We start from the raw sequence: 22,202 nt of genomic DNA, 5'->3' as shown, positions 1-22,202 counted from the left end.
ATCTTTCCAAGCGCTATTTTCAAGGCCGACGAGGTCGTCGTAGCCTCTGCAGTAAATACGGAGCATTCTCTAGATAAACTAAAATAATACCCATCCTCTTTTTTTAATATTACGCTTGCTCCTGTGGAAACAGACTGCTGAGGCTTTGAGCCATCTGTATACATAATAAGAGATCTATCATTTAATTTATATTTATTCTTAACTTCATTAACAAGTCTTATATTGTCCTGTCCCTTGATTCTATTAATATCACTTTTTTTTCTTATCACTAGGCCCCCTTATTCTTCTCCTGATCTCGCAGTCTATGTCGATTCTATTCATAATACATTTGGAACTTGCTATTATATTTCAAGTCTCAAATTGCAAACGAATTTTCTTTTCTACCTAGTTTATCACCATATAAACGAACATATTCCGACGCTGTGCATATCACACTTTTATTGAACGACGGGTTTCTATATCTAGCAAACATTTTTTTAATTCTTAGCCTATCTAAACTATTCCTAATTGTTTCCTCTCCATATTTATAAATTTTACTACAAAAGTTTTTAGCCAAAGTCAGTGCTCTATCTCTTAACAATATTACTTTTGACTCCGCAATAATAACATTATTGGGCGTGCTATTCCTGTACCCGAGGACCGTGCTGTACCCGAGGAACTGAGCTTTTTTCAAACTAAGCTGTAACAATTGTAGAATAAGACTGTACACAAACAAGCCATAATCCAGAACCGATCTTACCACATTTTTGTACAGCATTAAGGCCGTATTGACCTCAACACTTATAGATATCCCGCTGAGCTATTTCATTATATCATTTGCTTTGTTATATTATTTGCTTATTGCTGCTCTACCTTTGATATCTGCAACGTGTTTATCAAATCTTAGTTTATTATCAAGTCATATTCTCAGAAATCTGATTCCTCGGTCATTATACACTCTACATTTTTTGACACTAATATACAATTTTTTATCAAAAAAGCCGGATTTGGAAAATTCTACTAATTTTGTTTTTTGGGGTGCTAAATCCAAAATCAGTGTTCTACAGCCAATAATTGATCCGTTTAAAGCAAGCTATAGCCGAAAAACGTCCAGAATACGCGATCAGACACGAGTCCATAATCTTTCACCATGACAATGCTTGGCCTCATGTTGCTGTTCCGGTTAAAAACTATTTGGAAAATAGCGGATGGAAAGTTTTGGCTCACTTGCCTTATAGCCCAAACCTTGCCCTTTCCAACTATCATTTGTTTCGATCGATGCAGAACGCTTTGACTGGAATACGCTTCACTTCAGAACAGGATATTAAAAATTAGCTCGATTTATTCTTTGCTTTAAAAGATGAACGCTTCTTCCTCAACGGAATCCATAAATTGCCAAAAAGATGGGAAAAAATAGTGGCTAGCGATGGACAATACTTTGAATAAGGTATTATTTCATTTTATCGTTTAAATAAATGCGTTTTTTAAGCAAAAAACGGACCGAATTAAGTTGTACAACCAATAATATTATAAATATCCAACAATAGTTGTTAAACCTTTAAGGGGAAATTTTTTAACATCAGGTAATCAACGTTATTCAACTTTGGAGCTGAATCTTTTCTAATCATGTGTATGGCCCTAGAAAGCTTGTCCATGGAAAATTCTTCATTTATCTCACTCATGAAATATTTCTCCATCTTATTCTCTTCATCTCCCATTTCTTCTATCCATGGGAGCTAAGGTTGCTATAGTACTTTTAATTTCCTCTTCTCTATCTTTGTGTTGCCATATATTCTATTTTATTTTATTTTTGGCGACTTTTAAAGTTCTCATAGTGTTACAATCATATGAAAGGTTAGTAAATCTGTTGATACTATTACAGAATCTTCTAAAATCTTTCTTTTTCTTTTTGTTAATGGTTTTCCTCGCTATAACCCGGCATCTTTTATGTTCCACAAAGTCTTCCATTCTACCGGTGCGTCTCTATATTTTTAATTTATTAGTTCTAGCCCTTATTACTTTAGCTCTTATTACATTTGTCGTCCCACCATCTAACTTCTTGTTTTTTATTATGCTGATCTGACTTTTTAACTTTTGTAATTCTAACTTTATCAATTTTATCCGGATTTTTCCCTGATGCAACTAGAATAGCTCTCTTCATATTATTTTTCAACCAGGAATATAGTTCATGTAGTTTTTTTCCTTCCTTCATGTTGTTAATGATGATTTGTGCTTTATCTACTTCGGCTTCAATATTATCCTGATATGCTTTTCAATCGGTATTTTTATTCGAAATCCTGTTGGTAATTTTTTTGTAGGGTAGAAAACTCACGTCCACAAACATGTCCACCGGATAGTGATCCGAACTCCATGCATCTAATTGCTATTGATACTTAATTTTATCGATTAAGTTTCTGTTCGCAAAAATCAAACCTATGTTTGATGCAACTTGATTGTAATAATTTATTCTGGTTTTGGTGTTGTGATTGACATTGATGAATTTTCTTTGAAACATAGCCATGTGTAATCTCTCACTGTTTTTATCCGTATTTGTACAAATCCATGCATTATTATGAGCATTAAAGTCACCGACTATAATAGAGTTTTCTTTATCCACTTTTTTGGATTTAAGCAAATCATACCACGCCAACATTGGTTCATAGCCATATGGTTTCCTGTAAACTGCTATTAAGTTATAACATCTTGTAATATCTTTTATTTTAACCCTAATTGCTTCTATATCGATTGAGTTAATGGCCCATTCTTCGATTACTTTAAATTCAATATTATTTTTAATCAGAATTGCAACTCCTCCATTATTATTAATGTTCTAATTTTTATACGTTTCAAATCCTGAAATATAAAGTGGATTATCATGACCCAACATTGTTTTTGTTATTACCGCTAAATCATATTTTAGCACATTATTAGCAAACTCCGCTTTCTTACTACTACCCCCCGCATTCCACATTAAAATATTTGCCATTTTTAATTATATGAACCTAAATTTCTCTCTCTATCACGCTCTCTATATTCTCTATCAGCATCTGTACTTACTTTCTTAATTTTATTAAATTCTTCTTGGTGTCTTTCCCAAAACCTCCCTTTATCCATGTTTTGTAAATTATAACCCAATTGTCTATGTTCCTCTTTATGTTCCACACTTTTAGATGGAAAGTTAGAACTGTGTTTCCTTAGTAATTTGAAAAAATCTCTACGGAATTCACGAAATGCTCTGCATATGTCTCTTTCTACTTGCAACGACCAGTCAAAACTCGGTCCAATCTTTCGTTACTTCCTCAGCTTCTATATTATTAATGCAGTTCGAATTTGTCTCTGTATCTCTCGTTTGACAAAGAGCCATCCCTCTTTTCTTCTTCTCCATACTTTATTGTTGAACTGTCTATAATGATATATTCTTGTCTCCTTCTTTCCCCTGCTTCTCTCTCTCTCTTTTCCTTCTCTCTTGTTTTTGTCTTGCCACTTCCTCTCTTTCTATTCTCTCCTGTCTTCTTCTTTTCTCTTCTTGTCTCTCTCGTTCTGTATCTCTACTAAGGTTCCTGTAATTTTCTTGGTAATTTATTATTTCTCTATTTTCCTTAGTTTTAATCAAATTGTGTACGTTGCTTGAGGAGTCAATAGGTTTTCTGCCAGTCTCTTTCTCTCTCTCTTTGTTATTACTCGCAATCTTAGGCCACGCTGAAAGATTAGTATATCTATCATACTTTGTTGTTTCTTGATTTGGAAAACTGTCTTCTAACAACCTTTCTGCTTCAAAGAACGATATATGTCATAATCGTCTTTATTTTTTTGTTTCTGAGAGCGACGGGGCAGCTCTTCTTAGTAGAGCGATGAACACAACCACGATTTCTACATGCTAAGGATTTAATGCATTCACCATGCATTAGATCCCCGCACACTATGCATCTAGCCTCATTTTTACATTTGTCTTTAACGTGGCCAAATTTGAAACACTTGAAACATTGAATCACCGGTGCCACGGCCTGATTTTCAATCCAATATTGAAATTGTCAAAAATCTTGATCCTGTCTTTAATTTTACTGCTTTTCATCATAATTATAAAATTATTTGTAAATTGTAATCGGAATTTTTTTAATCTCTTTATCCCAGACTCTTCTCTTCATTTTTTCAATTTTGAAGATATCCTTTTTTTCCAAGATGTTATCCCATAACTCTGGGATATCGTATGGCCAATCGGTGATTACACCTCTGCTAAAAGAAGCTGAAAATTTAATAAAGCCCTGCAGCCAATTATTAGGCTGCTTCTCGAGCTTATCTAGACAATCATTTGCCTCTACTGCATTTTTAAAAGTTAATATTGCAATGTTGTACTTTAACATGTCTATGCTACTCGACCGGACTAGATTCTGATTACACCATAGTGATATCTTAATACTATTTTTACCTTTGCTGGAACAGTAATCTTGCAATATCCTGCATTTAATTTTACATTCCCCCTTAACAGATTTATCAAATCTTCAATTAATTGCTTTGATCAAGTTGTCATAAGTACTTTTCTCAACATCTTTCATAAATTTTAATTCCCCCTCTACATATTTCTCCTGCATATTACCATCATCTGAACTTCCATTTGGGTTGCACATCGGAGTCGTGTCCCGTTTAGTTGTCACATCATAATTCGCATTTTTCGACCTATCCTTTATATTTGCTTTAAACTTCTATTCTATTGCTTTTCGTAAACATGTTTACTTCCCGACTTGGACCAACATGTCCTTCCCCTTCTCTACGCACCATATCCCTCATCTCATTGGAATTTTCCGTTATCGTAACAGTAACCTTGCATCTCGCCATTTTCCAACGTTACAATTTGATCTGTTTCCATACCTAATATTTTAGCACACTCTCAAACATCTATCATCTTATCGCTGCTTTCTTCTATCTCCACTGCGAAATTTTCCTTTTGTTCTGTCTCGCTCTCACCCGGTTCTTTCACCGTCGTCTCCTTTCTTCTCTTCCCTCTGCCTACTTCCATTTTAACTTCGTCTTTTGTATATGGGTTAAATCTGCTCCCTCGTCCGGCCGGGGAAACCTTTTTTTTTTTTTAAGTTGAGAAACACCTTTATAAGTCCCCGTACCTGGGGACAGGACGCGGGGTATGTAAGATTCTTCAACCTAGGCGTGGCCGGCATACTCACTAAACTTTTTCCGGCGTCTGGCCTCGGGACGGATCACGGGATCAAACTAGGATGCACCGCGATCCGTCCTAGCCCAAACGGATTCCCGCTCGGGAGCAGAGAACCTCCTCCGGAGTTAGCGACCGAGACTCGACCGAAATCGAGCCTCAGTCGCCCGAACCAGGATGCCGAAGGTGCGACGGGCTCTTATAAAGAGCCCTAGGTTTGCACTCCCGCATTCCAAGCTCCAAACGGATCAATCGGGCAACTACCCCGCCACTGATTCCGCCCGAGGCGTACCTCCTCAACAGTGGAAAGGGTAAAGCCCTCTGTCCGATCTAGTCGGCGCTGTGAGAGTCCCCTCTCCCCACTGTTTCTTCCCGGCTATCCCCCCTTCCTTAAAAATGGGGGGAGGGGAATTCAACCACACCAGCGAGCTGTTGCTGATAGCGACATATTTGTTGCCGCCAGGACGCCGGCGATCTCCTATTGTGGACAGGGAGAGGACGACAGGCTCACCCTCTCCCTGCACAGTCCTTCCCGCAATCTCTCCCCACTCTCATATAACCGTCCCTAGTAGCACAAAATATTGGTCCAATATTGAGAAATAATGTAAACCTAATATTTTATATTGGGTGTGAATTGATTTTCAATATTGGTCTAATATTGCAGAGTATAATATCAACTCTTATTTAACCAATATTGGAGTTGCAATATTGCTCCAATATTGAAAAAAAAAACATGAATACAATTATGGGCAGATCCCGATAGTACACGGGACCTATAGCACATCACCACTTACAGCAGCTGATGCATAGAGTTTTTCAGTTGGTTGGGTTAGATAAGTCAAGATGATTGGTTGGTGGGCTATTGCACCGTGAGCTATCGGATCCCGTCCTAATATTATATGTTGGTTGTGCATTGGGTTTTTAACATTGGTTCAATATTAAAAGGTTGACACTTTATCTTACTTAATCAATATTGGACTTAACCAATATTAGTCGAATTTTTTTTGGACCCAAGCGGTCACCCATTCAAGTCGCGACTCCGGTGAACGTTGCTTGACCTGTGTGATCGCTGCGAACTGATCCCTCTTGATGATCTGTGAACACTTTGTGCTGATACGTGTATATAACTGGTAGATCAGATCAATATACGTTATCAAAAAAATGGAATATATATAATTAAAGCACATTATTTGTATAAACAAATATAAAATTATAGTTTTTTTACTAATTTCACAAATGCGGAATAGTATCTGAAATAACTTTTCTGTTATTTGTTTGAGTAAAAATGCAATTAGAAAATATATGTCAATATAATACAATAATTAAATTAAATATAAAAAATTTTAAATAATTGTTTTTTAACAATTAAAAAATATTGTTTACTCATTGGGATGTAGATTGAGGTTTCTTCATTTATGGACCTATTTTGTCTATCGATAATATTTACAATACAATTATTGACTCGTAAAATTGGCAGCACATCGGCAGCACATTAATATTTTTTTTTTTTATAACCAATATTCGCTTTAGATTGGCAAATCTTGGCCAATGCACTTCCAATATAAGTGCAATATTGTACAATTGTTGACTCGTAACATTGGCAGTACATTAGCGTTTTTTTAATAAACAATATTCGCTTTAGATTGGCAAATCTTGGCCAATGCACTTCCAATGTAAATGCAATATTGTACAATTGTTGACTCGTAACATTGGCAGCACATTACCGTTTCTTTAAAAAACAATATTCGCTTCAGATTGGCAAATCTTAGCCAATTCATTTCCAATGTACGAGGTGTGTTCAAAAAGTATCGCGAATTTTGTGTTTTTTCAAAAATTATTTATTTATTCATGAATATCTATTTTGTCCCCTTCAAAGTAATCCCCATGAGATATTATACACTTGTGCCAACGGTTTTTCCAATCTTCGAAGCACTTCAAAAAATCATTTTTTTTTATCTTGTTCAGCTCCTCCTTCGATGCCGTCTTTATCTCGTCAAGCGTAGCGTAACGTCGTCCTTTCATGGGCCTCTTCAGTTTAGGGAACAAGAAAAAGTCACAGGGGGCCAGATCTGGGGAATACGGTGGCTGCGGCATCATTAGTGTGTTGTTTTTGGCCAAAAAGTCGCGCACAAGCAACGATGTGTGAGCAGGGGCGTTATCGTGGTGCAAAAGCCAATTTTTGTTCTTCCACAAATCCGGGCGTTTCTGGCGGATTGCTTCGCGCAAATTGCGCATAACTTGCAGGTAATATTCCTTATTGACCGTTCTACCCTGTGGCAAGAACTCATGATGCACCACGCCCCTGCAATCGAAGAAAACTGTCAGCAAAACTTTCACATTCGACCGAACTTGGCGCGCTTTTTTCGGTCTTGGTTCGTGCGGCAGCTTCCATTGAGATGATTGAGCTTTGGTTTCCACGTCATAACCATAAACCCACGATTCGTCACCAGTTATGACCCTCTGGAGCAAATTTGGGTCGTCGCGGACAGAGTCCAACATCTCATTAGCAATGTTCATGCGATGCTGTTTTTGGTCGCAATTGAGCAATTTTGGTACGAATTTCGCGGCGACCCGTCTCATGCCCAAATCATTGATAAAAATCGAATGGCACGAGCCAATCGATATGTTTAGGTCCTCAGCAACTTCTCTAACGGTGATTCGACGATTGGCCAATACCATTTTCTCCACTTCATTAATTTTTTCGTCTGTTGTTGAAGTGCTCGGGCGTCCGGCACGCTCTTCGTCGTTCACATCTTCTCGGCCTTCTGAGAACATTTTGTACCACCGATAAACGTTGCTTCGGTCCAAGGTAGCTTCTCCGTATGCCACAGTCAACATTCGGAATGCATCCGCGCACTTAATTTCGTTTTTCACACAAAATTTGATACAGGTTCTTTGATCCATTTTTTTGAATAGGTAAAAATCGAAGACGATCCAAAACACGTGCAAGCAAAGCAGCTGTCAACAATTAAGTGAACATTCAAAATGGCCGAGCTTGTCGGCATAAGTGAGAGACATGAGTACCAACATAACGCCACAAAAAGATCGAAATTCGAATATACGTAACCCGCGAAAATTCAAAATTCGCGATACTTTTTGAACACACCTCGTAAGTGCAATATTGTATATTAATTGGCAAGCAATATTACAAATACATGTGCAATTAATTCTATGACCAATATTGGCTCTTCATTGAGAAATATTGGCCAATGTACTCCCAGCATAACCAATGTTTCGCCAATGTTAACCAATGTAAAGCCAATGTACTGTGCTACTAGGGGTGTCGTACCGCTATTCACAATTTCAGCGAGAGAACAATCGCAATACGTCCGCACGGTTCGACTGTCCGCCGCAAAATCCCTCCATGACTCGTCACCTGTGTAGAGATTATATACGGCATTTGACGCACCTCGATCAAATTTCTTCAGTATTTTTTTGCACCAATTCACACGATCCTTTTTTTTAGCAATTGTCAAATTATGCGGGATCCAATGTGAACAAATTTTTTTTACGACCAAATGTTCATGCAATATCGTTTGTATGCAATTCATACTAACACCCAAGGATGCCTAAATCTTACGGTATGTCACATGTTGATCTTGCATTATCAGTTCACGCACAGCATCAATGTTTTCTGGCACAGCAGCTGATTTTGGACAACCTTCGCGAGGTTCGTTGGTGAGCAAACTACGACCACGATTGAATTCATTAAACCAGCGACAAATAGTGGCCTTGTGTCCTTTATTGCTAAAAGTGATAGCAAGTTGACCGATGCACTCTTGTCTCGATAATCCACGTCAAAAGTCGTAAAAAATCATCGCACGAAAGTATTTTCGTGTTAATTCGATTTTTTCGCTGAGACACAATTTTTAAGTCATTGTGAACAATACAAGTAGCCTCTGTATGACAAAACGTTTCTAATAAAAAAAACATATTTCAAACTGTCAAACTTTTTAATGGTAAGGTTAGATTTTACCTAGCAACGCCAGTGTTGCCAAGTCGCAAAAATTACGGAGCAGGATACGTAAGATATTAATATGTAGGATACGTAGGATATCTTATGATATCCTGTGTGAAAAGCAGACAGACGTCCATTAGACATCCATTCTACCACCACGAATTCATGGACTTTTATTTCCAAAGTGAAAATCAGAAAGACGTCCATTAAACCTCCATATCTCTATGGGATTTTATTTCCATAATGGAAGATATCTAATGGAGATCTACCGGACTTCCATGATGGAAAATCGAATGGAGTGTGGAGATTTCATGAACTTCTAATGAATGTCTATCTGATTTTCACCATGGAGATAAAGCTTCATGCATCTATGGAAGGATGATAGACATCCATTGGATGTCAATTTCTATATGGATTGGGTGTATCTAAATGCGCGGCTGCTCGTAAAAATGTTTCAAAACATTTCTTGACAACTCCATAACAACTCATTTACAATTCAGCTAATTTAAAATTGCATATATGACTGTTTATGGTTTGGCACCTTATTTTCATGATATTTTGTTGGAAGATATTATTGTGAATGAATACTTTGTCACTTATTTTAATGAAAATTAAAACAAGAGCTCATAATCTCAACAAATTGATATTGCAGTTGGCTCCTGGAGTAAAACATAAAACAAAATCTGTAAGATATTTTGATTCAGCTTCTTTTCCTTACTTACCATTCAACTGCAAAAATTTTTTACATCCCAATCAACACACAATATTTTAAAAAAGTTTTTAAAAACATTTAGAAAATATTTTTAAAAACATTTATAAAAATGTTAAAAATAATGGGTTAAAATGCCTTTTTTTCATTAAAAAAATGTTTATTTTAACATTAAAAAAATGTTTTTTTAATATAAAAACGTTTTTTAAACATTTCCAGAAAATAACGTTTATTGAACGTTAAAGAAACGTTTTTCTTCGAATCGAAGCATAAATGAGCAAAACAATATTTAAAAAAAACATTTTAAAAACTTTTGCAATAAAAAAATTTTTTGAAAATGTTAAAATTAATGGATTCATGTCTTTTTTTACATTAAACAAATTTATTCGACTCAAATGTTTAATTAATACTTCAAAGTTAAACAATTTAAATTTAAAACAAACTCTAAACAATTTAATACATCATATATGATTAAACTTTAACTAAAGAAAGAACGCATAAGATTAAAGTTATTTTTATTTCTTAAAGAATATTCAAATTTTAAATATAATTTCTTATTTCTTTTGAATATTCTTAAAAAAAATTTTTAAAGATCTTTTAGAATATTGCAGGCTTAATCCACGGTTTCATTCTATCAGGTGAAAAAATTGAATTGTATGGTTTAGCCGTAATATTAAAATCTGGTATATCCATTATTATATATTTATTTTTATTTAAATATTTTTCTACTACGTAAGGTCCCCGATATTTTAGTTACGACACTCCGCACGAACGCCACAGAGACTGCACGATCACCGACGTCAAACGCACGAACTCCGATAATGTAAACGATCACAGATGACAACGCTTGTTCACCTCTGACACTAAACGTTCACATACGATCACCGACGTTCACAGAAGATCACCGTCAACCGCTGACACTACATGATCACTAACGTTCACAGAAGATCACCGTTGTCGACCGCTGACACTACACGTTCATAGACGATCACCGATATACAACGATTACAGATGATCACCGACGATCACAAATGATCACTGCTGATATAAGACGTTCACATATGATCACCGTCGATCACAGACGATCACCGTTGATATATGATGTTTACAGACGACCACTGATGTCGACCGCTTAAAAAACGTCAATGACACTGCTTGAACTCCGAAACGTGAAAGCACCACTCACAACACACGCGAATTCAGACCGGGTTTTACGTCACTTTTACACAAAACGTACCGTTAATCACTTACACGTGATCCCGAAAAGATCCGTTCAAAATGTCGATTTAAACGTCAAATATGTATCGGTAACTAAGACGGTCATCAAGGAGCAATATTCAACTGATGAAGGACAGGAAAATTGTTTCAAAGAAAAAAGCCTGATTTCTTACGAAATTAAATGGGAAGGCAACCTTTATCGCACTTCTGAAAATGGTTGTAAGAGGCGGTGATAAATAACCATTTAGTTAATGAATCACTAAGTTAATGAATAATTATTAGACTTTAATATGAAATCAGAATACAAGTATAATGAAACGTCCGTCATCAGCCAATACACTTCAATGAATGAATGTTATTCTACATTGTCATAGCCATGTATGACATTTGACAGATAACATAATAGGTGTTCAGTAAATTAAATAGTTAATGCTAATACACAGCGTAATTACCTTACACAATAATAAAAGAAAAATAAATAGTTTAAACGTTAAATAAATAATAAATAAATATAAATTTATAGAGATAAAAAATAAGTAAAAAAGTAATGTTAAATAAATATTAAATAAATATTAAATGAACATTTAAAAATTTATTAAAATCATTTTTTCAATTAAATAATTCATGAAAAATAAATACTTAAACAATATTAAATAAACGTTTAAAAAACGTTTATTTAAAAAAAGTAAATATTAAATTAATATTAAATTAATGTTCAATAAATGTTAAATTAATGTTTTTGAATTATTGTTTTAAATGAAAAATTAGTGTAAAGTAAATATTAAATTAATATTGAATAAATGTTAAATTAATGTTTTAAAAAAATGTTTTTTTAAATGAAAGTTAATGTAAAATAAATATTAAATTAAGGGTGAATAAATGTTAAATTAATGTTTTTAAAAAATGTTTTTTCAAATAAAAAATTATATATAAGTCCTGTTACTCCCTTGTAGAGCATAAGGCCTCTACGAACGCCTCCAGCGCACTTTGTTGTCTGCTAGTTTTTTGATCTTCGGCCAGGTTTTTCCACTCTTTACCACCTGCGCCATAATCGATTTTTTCCATGATGCCCCTTGGTCGACTTTCTTGAGGGTTCCAATCCAGAGCCATCTTATTTATATTATTTACAGGTCGTCTCAAGATGTGGCCAATCCAACGCCACTTACAACGCCTGATCTCCAGATCCACCTCTACTTGGTTGGCTAGCTTGAGTAGGTTCACGTTTGTGACTGTTTTAGGCCAGAATATACGCAAGATTCTGCGTAAACAGTGATTGAGAAATACCTGCAGACAGTTTGTTATTTCTTTGGACGTTCTTCATGTTTCGCAATCATATAATAGTACCGATTTTACATTGGTATTGAAGAGCCTGAGCTTAGTTGCGTTGGTATAGTGGGAAGACCTCCATACGCAATGCAACATGCTGAAAACAGCTGAGGCCTTTTAAATCCTTCCGACATCAGTCAGAGAGCCCTTGTCTTTTGTCACTGTACTGCTGAGATAGCAAAATTCTTTTACCTTTTCAATAGGCTCGTTATTCACTCGGAAGGCGGCTCTATTTGAGATACCTATCAGCATCGCCTTTGTTTTCTTTGCATTAATGCTTAAGCCCACCTTGACAGCTTTTTTGGCAATGTCGTTGAGCTTGTTTTGTATGCCCTTATGAAAGTGGGCTAAGAGGCAGATATCATCAGCATAATCAAGATCTTCTAGTTGGTCATGGAAGCGCCAATTTATTCCTCGCCTTTTTTTGTTACCTTCTTCAGCACAGCGTCCAGCACTAAGTTGAAGATTAGGGGGGAAAGGATACAGCCCTGTTTCACGCCGATATGGATTGATATTTTATCACCACTTTTTTCTTGATCGAAAACTCCGCAGTGAGCCTCATGGTATAACTCTTTTATGATGTTTATAATTTTTGATGGTACTCCTTTGTCTTGCAAAGTATTCCATATAGCTATATGTTCAAGGTTATCAAAGGCCTTCTTGAAGTCGACAAATATGAGGTATAGGGGGGAGCGCCTTGTTGGATTGTTCTATAATGATACGGAGGGTGCTTATTTGGTCTACGCATGAGCGTAGTGGCCAGAATCCAGTTTGTTCTTGGTGTAATGAGGGCTCAAGAGCCGGGGAGATTCTAGACAAAACTAAGTGGGCTATGATTTTATTGATTGAGTTTAATAGAGTGATACTCCTCCAGTTGTGACAGCATGACCAATCTCTTTTTTTTTGGTAACTAATGACGCCCTCCTTCTACTCATCAGGAATTTTTTCCGTTTCCCAAATCTTCAATTATTGGTTTGAGGATGTTGGAGATAGTAGCAATGTTACATTTTAATAGCCTTGTTGTTTTTAAGGTCCTTTATCGTCTTGCTTATTTCCACCAGCGATGGCAGCTGTGAGCTGATTCTGGGTTGAGCCTGCTGCGCCTGGGCATCCCGATCATTAATGAGAGCTAGTGCGTCGGCACTCTGATTGGGTTGAGAACTGAGGGTATTTTTGAAATAATCCGTCCATACACGGAGTTGCTCCTCGGTGGAGCAAGCCAGTTCAACGTTTTTGTCTTTAACGGGTTAGGTTTAAGCAAAGTTTTTGTTAGCTAGGCATTTGATGATTCTATACAGTTTCCTGGTGTTTTTTGTCTGAGCAGCTGCTTGGGCCCTCTTTTCCAGTTTGTTAACTCCTTTCCGTTTGTCATAACGCGCTTCACGCTTAATATCTTTATTTACCCGGGCATAAGTTGCAAGTAACCAGTTACATTCAATGTCCGCATGGGCTTGATTGATTCTGGCTTTAAGTTTTTTTCGTTCTTCAATTAGTTGTCAAGTGTTCTCAGAGATCTAGAATTTTCTTCCTTTTTGTAGTTTGCCAAGAATAACGCTGCTGGTTTTGTGAAAGATGTTTGTTATTTTCTCCCACAATGTTGAGGAGGTTAAGCCATCTTCGTCTCTTTTACTAGCTTTTCCTCGAGTGTAGTGTTGAAGCTTTCTAGGATCTGATAGGTTGGCAAGCCAATGTAGGTTGTATTTGAATCTCCTATTGTCGGCGCTTGTTTTGTGCTTAGCCGCAAGTTTCAGTCTGAATATCCCAATAAGTAGGTGATGATCACTAGCTATGTCCGCGCCACGTTTGGTACGTACATCCAATAACGATCCTCGCCATGTCTTACTAATAGCAATATGATCAATCTGGTTAAAGGTACGTTTATCCAGTGAAACCCAGGTTGCTTTATGTATGGATTTATGGGAGAAGGTAGTTTCACCTATAACCAAACTGTGATTTGAACAGGTTTCGACGAGGAGCTCTTCGTTGTTATTCGTTGCACCTAGACCATGTTTTTCCATCACTTATTTATAACCGTCATTGTTATTGCCGACTTTAGTATTTAGGTCTTTCATCAGGATTATAATATTGGATTTCTTCACGGCGCTCAATGTCGCAATGAGGGAGGAGTAAAACTCCTCTTTTTCTTCCGACGTGGCCATTTCCGTTGGAGCATAGCATTGTATAAAAGTGATAGGTCTTGCGCGTGTTGCAAATCTCACTGTGATCAGCCTAGGCGATACCGGTTTTCAATCTAAGAAGCTCTTCTTTGCTTTTTTTGAAAACAGAATTCCAACCCCTTGTTCGTGGTTCTTGTTTTCCGGTCTACCTGAGTAGACAAGCATCTCTCCGGTTGCGGCGTGGAGTTCTCCTGAGCCATTCCATCTGGTTTCGCTAAGGCCGAGTAATTCCAACTTGTAAGATGTCATTTCTTTAATAATTTAGGCTAAACGAGACTCTTCCAACATCGTACGCACATTCCAGCATCGGAATCTAGTCCGAGTTTTCATAGCAAAAGTTGTTAACGCATGGACAGTCCGGCAATTCGTAGAAGTTAGTAATAAACTAAACCAGTAATAAACTAGATCTCGGACATACGGGTTATTAACCCATAGTATTCAAAGCTTGATGATGGGGTTACCATTTCAAAGCTTTCAAGCAAGTTTGTTTGCTCCCTCTCTCGTCTGCTCTGACTCAGTTTCTCGCTGGGGTTAAAACTCTAACCCAAATGAAAAATTAATGTGAAATAAATATTAAATAAATCTTAGATAAATACTTTCCCAAATCATTATTTTAAATAAGTATTTAACGAAATACAGGGTGTCACAAAACATTTATTAAATATTTATTTAACATTAATTAAATATTTAAAATAATGATTTAGAGAAAATATTTATTTAATATATATTTAACGTTTATTTAACATTTATACAGGGTGTCACAAAATATTCACTTATGCTTTTGTGGGTTGATAGAGCAAGTAAAACTGAGAAGAAAAGTCTTATTATTTTTCAAAATTTGCAATAGTTACCAAAATAAAAATATAGTTGGCAAATGAGCACATACTTTTCCTACTCACCGCCCGTCGGTCGCCAAACCATTGGCTGCCGCGGCAGGCGGCGCGGTAAGGTGGGTAAGACAGCTGCTTCTCCCTTCTCTAGTTTGGCAACGAACGTGCGGTTCCCGTGTGCAGTGAGTACAAAAAGTATATGCTCTTTTGCCGATTATATTAATTTTTATCTCTAACTATTGCGAATTTTAAAAAATGGTAAAAAACTTTTCTTTTTAGTTTTACTTGCTCTATCAACCCACGAGAGCATAAATGAATATTTTGTGACACCCTGTATAAATGTTAAATAAACGTTAAATAAATATTAAATAAATATTTTTCCTAAATCATTATTTTAAATATTTAATTAATGTTAAACAAATATTTAATAAATGTTTAATAAATATTATTGTTATAATGAATTGTACAATGAATAATTAATATTAAATAAATATTTAAAAAAACATTTAAAAAATATTATGTGCTGATTGGAATATGTTTAAGAGTGAACTGAAAGCTTTAAATTGAAAACAAATACTACAAGTTCCCATAGATGGGCTTAATATAATTTTTAAATTGATTAAAAATTTACAAGGGGAAGATCAGGTGACTCACCTTAGGATTTTGATCCCAATTTTTATAATTATTTTAGAGATGAAAAAGAAGTTTACGTCTCCCGGCGGTTGATCGAATAGGTCTTAGTTTTGAAGTAATAAATTTGTGAAAATTGGCTATACCACAGCGTTCAATATAAGTCTTCCCAGTAACTATTCTCTCAACCAGTGTAGTTGGCTCCGTGCGTTAAATGCTTACTTCACAATCGTAAAATCTGGGTTTGCTTCCGGAGGTGAGCAATAATTTTATTTTTTTAATAAGTGTTTTATTTATGTTTATTTTGATGATATTGATATAGTATGCAAATTTCTAAAACAGGAAATTAATTTAATATCACATGTTTATTATATCATGTTCTTTTTATGTTTGTTTATTCTTCTTCTACAATTAATTATTTTAAAAACCAAAAATTTAAAATACTGTTAATATTATTTCTAATTAAATTTAAAATTTAAACAATTTGAAAATTTAAATACGTTGCCTTTATATATTATCCATTTCAAATAACTTATAAATTATTATTATTATTTATTTATTATTTTAAATATTATTACTTGAATTAAAATTCCCTTCAAATTAAATTTAAATTAATGTTTAGAATGTGATATTAAATTAAATTTTCTGTTTTAGAAATTTGCATACTATATCAATATCATCAAAATAAACACACTTATTGAAGAAAAAAAAACAATAATTGCTCACCTCCGGGAGCGAACCTGGATTTTAGGATTGTGAAGCAAGCACCTAACACACGAAGCCAACTGCACTGGTTGAGAAAGCAGATACCGGAAAGGCTCATATGGTACGCCGCGGTAAAGCTAATTTTCACAAATTTATTACTTCGAAACTAAGGCCTATTCGATCAAATGCCGGGAAACGTAAACTTTTTTTTTCATCTTTACAATAATTAAAAAAATTGGGGTCAAAATTCTAGGGTGAGTCGCTTGATCTTTCCTTTGTTAGTTTTTTCTTCATTCCGACAATAATCCAAATGATTCTATTTTGATGTCTATAAGTTCATGTGGACTCCATGTTATGAATAACTTTAAATATTGTTATGAATAGTTTTAAAATAAATTGTAGAACAATTGAGTGGAAATTATTGAGTTTTTAAGAATTATATATGTAAATTTAAAAATCTTTCTTCTCGCAGAGTAGATTATACTTTCTATTCAGAATCAAGATTGTTATCTTTGAAATTTTATGTTGTTAGATGACTAAATAACAAACAAATAACAGATCGATGTATTAATATTATTGATAAGTTAAAAAAAATGCAAAAAAGATAGACATGAATATCTTCACTTGCAAAATAATTCTCGATACTATTAATGATAATTTGATAAAACCTAAATTGGCATTTTTTCTCATATTGAATATTTTTGAATCATTCTTTGTTATTGAATTCTAAACAGATAAATCAAAGGCTTCTTTTTTGTATTCTTCTCTAACAGGTGTAATGAATGATCTCATTATTCATCAAAATATGCAATATTCAGCAAAAGTGAAGGTTTTGAAAATATATAAGATATTGAAAAGATTGATCTCAACAATAATAATAATAAATTCTAAAAGTATTAAAAAACCGAAACAAGCAAATTTATTAGATGTAATAAAAGTATATTATATTTTGATATTAGTAACAATACAATAAAACGGAATATTTCTGATCTACTTGATCTTCATCAGCTGTCATTAATTATAATTTTGCACTCAAATACATTTTTTCAAAACGTATCATGCAATTCATAATATAAAGTTATACGTGATTTCGCAAACTGAAGTGTATATCTATAATGATATCTCAGTTTAGAATCATACTCATTAATGTATGTAGCTGATTCTTCATAATAATAATAATAATCTTCTGCTAAACATCTTAAATTAGGTTATTCAGTTTATACTAAAATTTAATGTTAGAAATTTTAAAATTTAGAAATAAATGTCCCAGATAGCACATTGCCGTCTTGTTGTCATTTTGACATCAAAATTGTCACTTGACATCAATTTGACGTCAAAGGTCACCTTCAATTTTTTAAATGGAACTGCCTACTTTTTATTGCTTATTCTTGTAGTTTGTCTCTTTCCAAAACATTATAAATAAATGTTTTTTTGTTAAGTATTTTTCGAGTTACAAGACTTGAAATTTACAGTACCACCGGCTGGACCACTGACTAATTTTACCTTGACTGGTTGGATCATCCTCCGATCTTTGAACACAAAAAAGGTGTAATCCTACCAGGCAACCTCCACGTGGTACACTTTGAGTGATGTTAATGTCGACAATACTGTAACTTTCATAAGCAGTATTTTTCGAGTTACGACTTGAAATTTACAGTACCACCGGCTGGACCACTGACTAATTTTACCTTGACTGGTTGGATCATCCTCCGATCTTTGAACACAAAAAAGGTGTAATCCTACCAGGCAACCTCCACGTGGTACACTTTGAGTGATGTTAATGTCGGCAATACTGTAACTTTCATCAAGTCTTGTAACTCGAAAAATACTTAACAAAAAAACATTTATTTATAATGTTTTGGAAAAGTCTTGAGATAAGCTACAAAAATATGCAATAAAAAGTAGGCAGTTCCATTTAAAAAATTGAAAGTGACTTTTACATGATCTTTAAGCAACTATTTAAAGTCAAATTAATGACATCATCTTATGTCCCCCTCGAAATCATACAACTTTTGTCTGAAACATTTTTGCTGAAAATGCTTCATTGAAGAATTATCGAGGGCCGTTTTTAAAATGGAACACGCTGTATACATATATAATAGAATTAAGGAGATGCTAAAGTCATCCTTTTTTACCGACCGAACATTAATTTTTGGGCCGTTCTTCTAATTGCATTTACAAATTTAAAAATCTTTTTCCACAATTAAAGTATAGATAGTAATGTATAATGGAACCTATATAAAGATAATGAAAACGAAAAAAATTGGAAAATTATTTTCAATTTTTTTTGTTTTCCTTATCTTTATATAGCATCCATTATACATTACTGTCTATACTTTAATTGTGGAAAAGGATTTTTAAATCTGTAAATGCAATTAGAAGAACGGCTTGCCCGAAAATTAACGGTCGGTCGGTAAAAAAGGACGACTTTAGCATCACCTTAATCATGAGCGACATTCAATAATATCTACGTTTAATTCGTACCTTCAGTAGTTATTATATATGCAGTGGTCTTTCTAGTGATACCCGTCTGTATTCCATTGCCAGTAATTATTATAGAGGCAATAATATTTGCCTTAATAATTACAGAGCCACTAGTAATAATCACACAGCCGCGTGTAATAATCACACGGCCGGCAATAGTTCTTTTTTGTAAGGGTACACATTTTATGTAAAGCAATTTTTGTGATTTAATTTTTTTAGCAAAATTTTCTAGCTTCTGCTTAAAGCAATTAGATTTAACCCTAAAGTTATTTCTCAAAAATAATTAACATATCTTGTAAGAAATGTGATATAATTATAAAATAGTTTAAATCTCTTATTAAAAAAAGATTTCAATAAAAGAAGTACAACAGAAAAAGAACTAAAGAATCAATCATTTTTAGATAATTGTTTTTAATGCTAACTCTGCTTCTAATAACTTTAGATATTTATAAACAAAATATTGATTCTTTGTTAGGGCAATGCATTTGTTGAGAGAGAGAGAGAGAGAGAGAGAGAGAGAGAAAGAGAGAGAGAGAGTTTTTAATAAATAAGGAAATTGAAATAGAAATTCAATCAAAATAATCGATCAATTGCACAAAGACGAGTGTATAATGCAGTCCAAGCTGCAGATGGTTTAGATAGAGTTTAAATTAATGCAAAAATAACAATTATCCTAAAGCATTAAAGGAGTAATTGAGGTTTAATAAGGACAAGGAAAAAGAGAGATTCGAGAAAAATAAAAATAAAATAAGAGAATTAAAAATAAAGAAATTACAAATTATATCTGACAAATTTTAAGACATTTTAGAAATAGATGAAAAGATACATGCTTTTTTTTCTTTTAGGTTTATTAGCTGTTGTTGATGCGTCGACGTTAGGAGAGTTTCGAATGTACGCTATTCCATGGCAAATGTCGGCCGGGTGTCAGCTGGCCGGCTTCCTGGGAGTCCTTAGCTCTGAACTGAGCGTGTATACTCTTGCTGTGATCACTCTGGAAAGAAATTACGCGATAACACACGCAATGCATTTGAACAAACGGCTGTCATTGAAGCACGCAGGCTACATTATGACGATAGGTTGGTGCTTCGCTCTCTCCATGGCGAGTCTGCCATTGTTGGGAGTTTCAGATTATAGAAAATTCGCTATTTGCCTGCCGTTCGAGACTAACGGCAGCGCGGCACTTGCATACGTGGTATTTCTCATGCTCATTAACGGAGTGGCTTTTCTGATATTAATGGGATGTTACTTGAAAATGTACTGTGCAATACGAGGTTCCCAGGCGTGGAACTCCAACGATTCTCGAATAGCGAAGAGAATGGCGCTGCTCGTCTTCACAGACTTTCTCTGCTGGTCACCGATAGCCTTTTTCTCTCTCACGGCAACCTTTGGACTGCAGTTGGTATCTCTAGAACAGGCAAAAGTTTTCGCGGTATTCGTGCTACCGCTCAACTCTTGCTGTAATCCCTTTCTATACGCAATCCTTACGAAACAGTTCAAAAAGGATTGCGTGTTGATATGCAAAGCGATCGAAGAATCACGTGTAACCCGAGGTATCGGCAGGTGCCGGCACAGCTCAAATTTCAGCAATCGGCAGACGCCCGCCAACACGAACAGTCTTGTCGATCGATCGTCGCGAGAGAACCAGGGACTACAAACGGCGCAAACATGCGCCTGTAACTCAAGACTTTTGGAAACTGGGAGCCATTGTTCGTCTTACCGTTGGTGGAGCGCCGGAATATTCTGGCCGTGTACACGCGATTCCCGACCACGACACGCGCGTAACGATCAGTACGCTTATCAGATTGCCCAAATTCAACAGAAACAACACAAACGGGCATCTTCGGTGTCGTCCAGCGAGAATTTCTCCTCATCTAGATCGGATTCTTGGCGGCAGACACATCACTGTGGTATTCCGCTCAGACTGCTGGATCCGAAACGAAGGACCTCCTCCTGGCTGATTACCAGGAAACCGTCGCAGGATTCGAATTTAAGCTCTTCGCGTAACGATTCTTCTGGTTCCGCAACCACTGCCAGCACCAGTACCTGGCGCATCTCGAGATCCAGTGCCTCTCTAGAAATTAGCACGCGCAATACGCCAAGACCAATCAGACCGAAGCCGCGACTGACACGTCAACTAGCAATCCAGGAGCCAGAGCCTCCAGGATCTCCGGGAAGACTAGCCGTCAGACTACTTGCCACGATACCTTCGGCGGCTGAGACCAGCGATCAACAAGATGACGAAAATGTACCGACAAATTAAATGTTTCAATTTCTAACTGTATCTATTTTTATGTATTATACATATGTAATCTGCGTCGCATTTTTTTTTAAATGTACTCTCGAGAAAACGAATTTTTTGATAAACAAATTCTTTAGTATTAACCAAAGTTACTTTAGAAGTAACTCGTTACCGTTAACGTTATTAAAAAATTAACGAGTCATTATTATATTCTTGACACTATTACAGAAAAAATTATAATTATTTGTCAAATATGTGTCTATATATAATTATATACATATAATTATATATGTATATTAAAATATATATAATTATACAGGGTGATCCAGAAAATCTGCTCATACCCTCATGGGTTGAAAGAGCAAGTGAAACTGAGAAGAAAAGTCCTTTATCATTTTTCAAAATTCTCAATAGTTACCGAGAAAAAATTAATAAAACCTGGAAATAAGCACCCATACAGCACAAAACTTGCAACAATATTGTTGCAACGTTACAGCAATGTTACAATGTTGCAGCAATTTTGCAACAATATTTCTGCAGCCTTCTGTGCTATATGAGCATATACTTTCCCTACCCATCGCACGCGGAAACCGTCTGTCGGTCGCTAAACCATAGGCAGCCGCGGCAGGCGACGCAGTGAGAAGGAAGAAGCAGCAATGGCTGTCTTACCCGCCTCACCGCGCTATCTGCCGCGGTTGCTTATAGTTTGGCGACTGACGGACGGTTCCCGCGTGCAGTGGATAGGGAAAGTACATGCTCATTTGCCGAATTTATTAATTTTTA

The 22,202-nt window shown here is 35.4% G+C and overlaps 1 protein-coding gene across 3 annotated transcripts in view; it reads left to right on the top strand.

Annotated features, from left to right (window-relative positions):
• Positions 1-21,653, top strand: part of LOC105193776 (lutropin-choriogonadotropic hormone receptor) — a 156,796-nt gene extending 135,143 nt beyond the window's left edge. Inside the window, exon 10 of one of the 3 annotated variants that reach the window (XM_039450115.1) lies at positions 20,026-21,653. In XM_039450115.1, coding sequence (XP_039306049.1) covers positions 20,026-21,440 — 1,415 coding nt within the window. In that variant the 3' untranslated portion in view covers positions 21,441-21,653. The remainder of the gene's footprint in view (positions 1-20,025) is intronic. The other 2 variants (XM_039450114.1, XM_039450113.1) reach the window with 2 other exon arrangements.
• Positions 21,654-22,202: the final 549 nt, after the last annotated feature.

This window comes from Solenopsis invicta, chromosome 5, assembly GCF_016802725.1.
Source record: "Solenopsis invicta isolate M01_SB chromosome 5, UNIL_Sinv_3.0, whole genome shotgun sequence".
In the NCBI taxonomy this organism is placed as follows: Eukaryota; Metazoa; Arthropoda; class Insecta; order Hymenoptera; family Formicidae; genus Solenopsis; species Solenopsis invicta.
The sequence above is the reverse complement of the archived record's forward strand: the minus strand, read 5'-3'. Positions and strand labels throughout refer to the sequence as shown.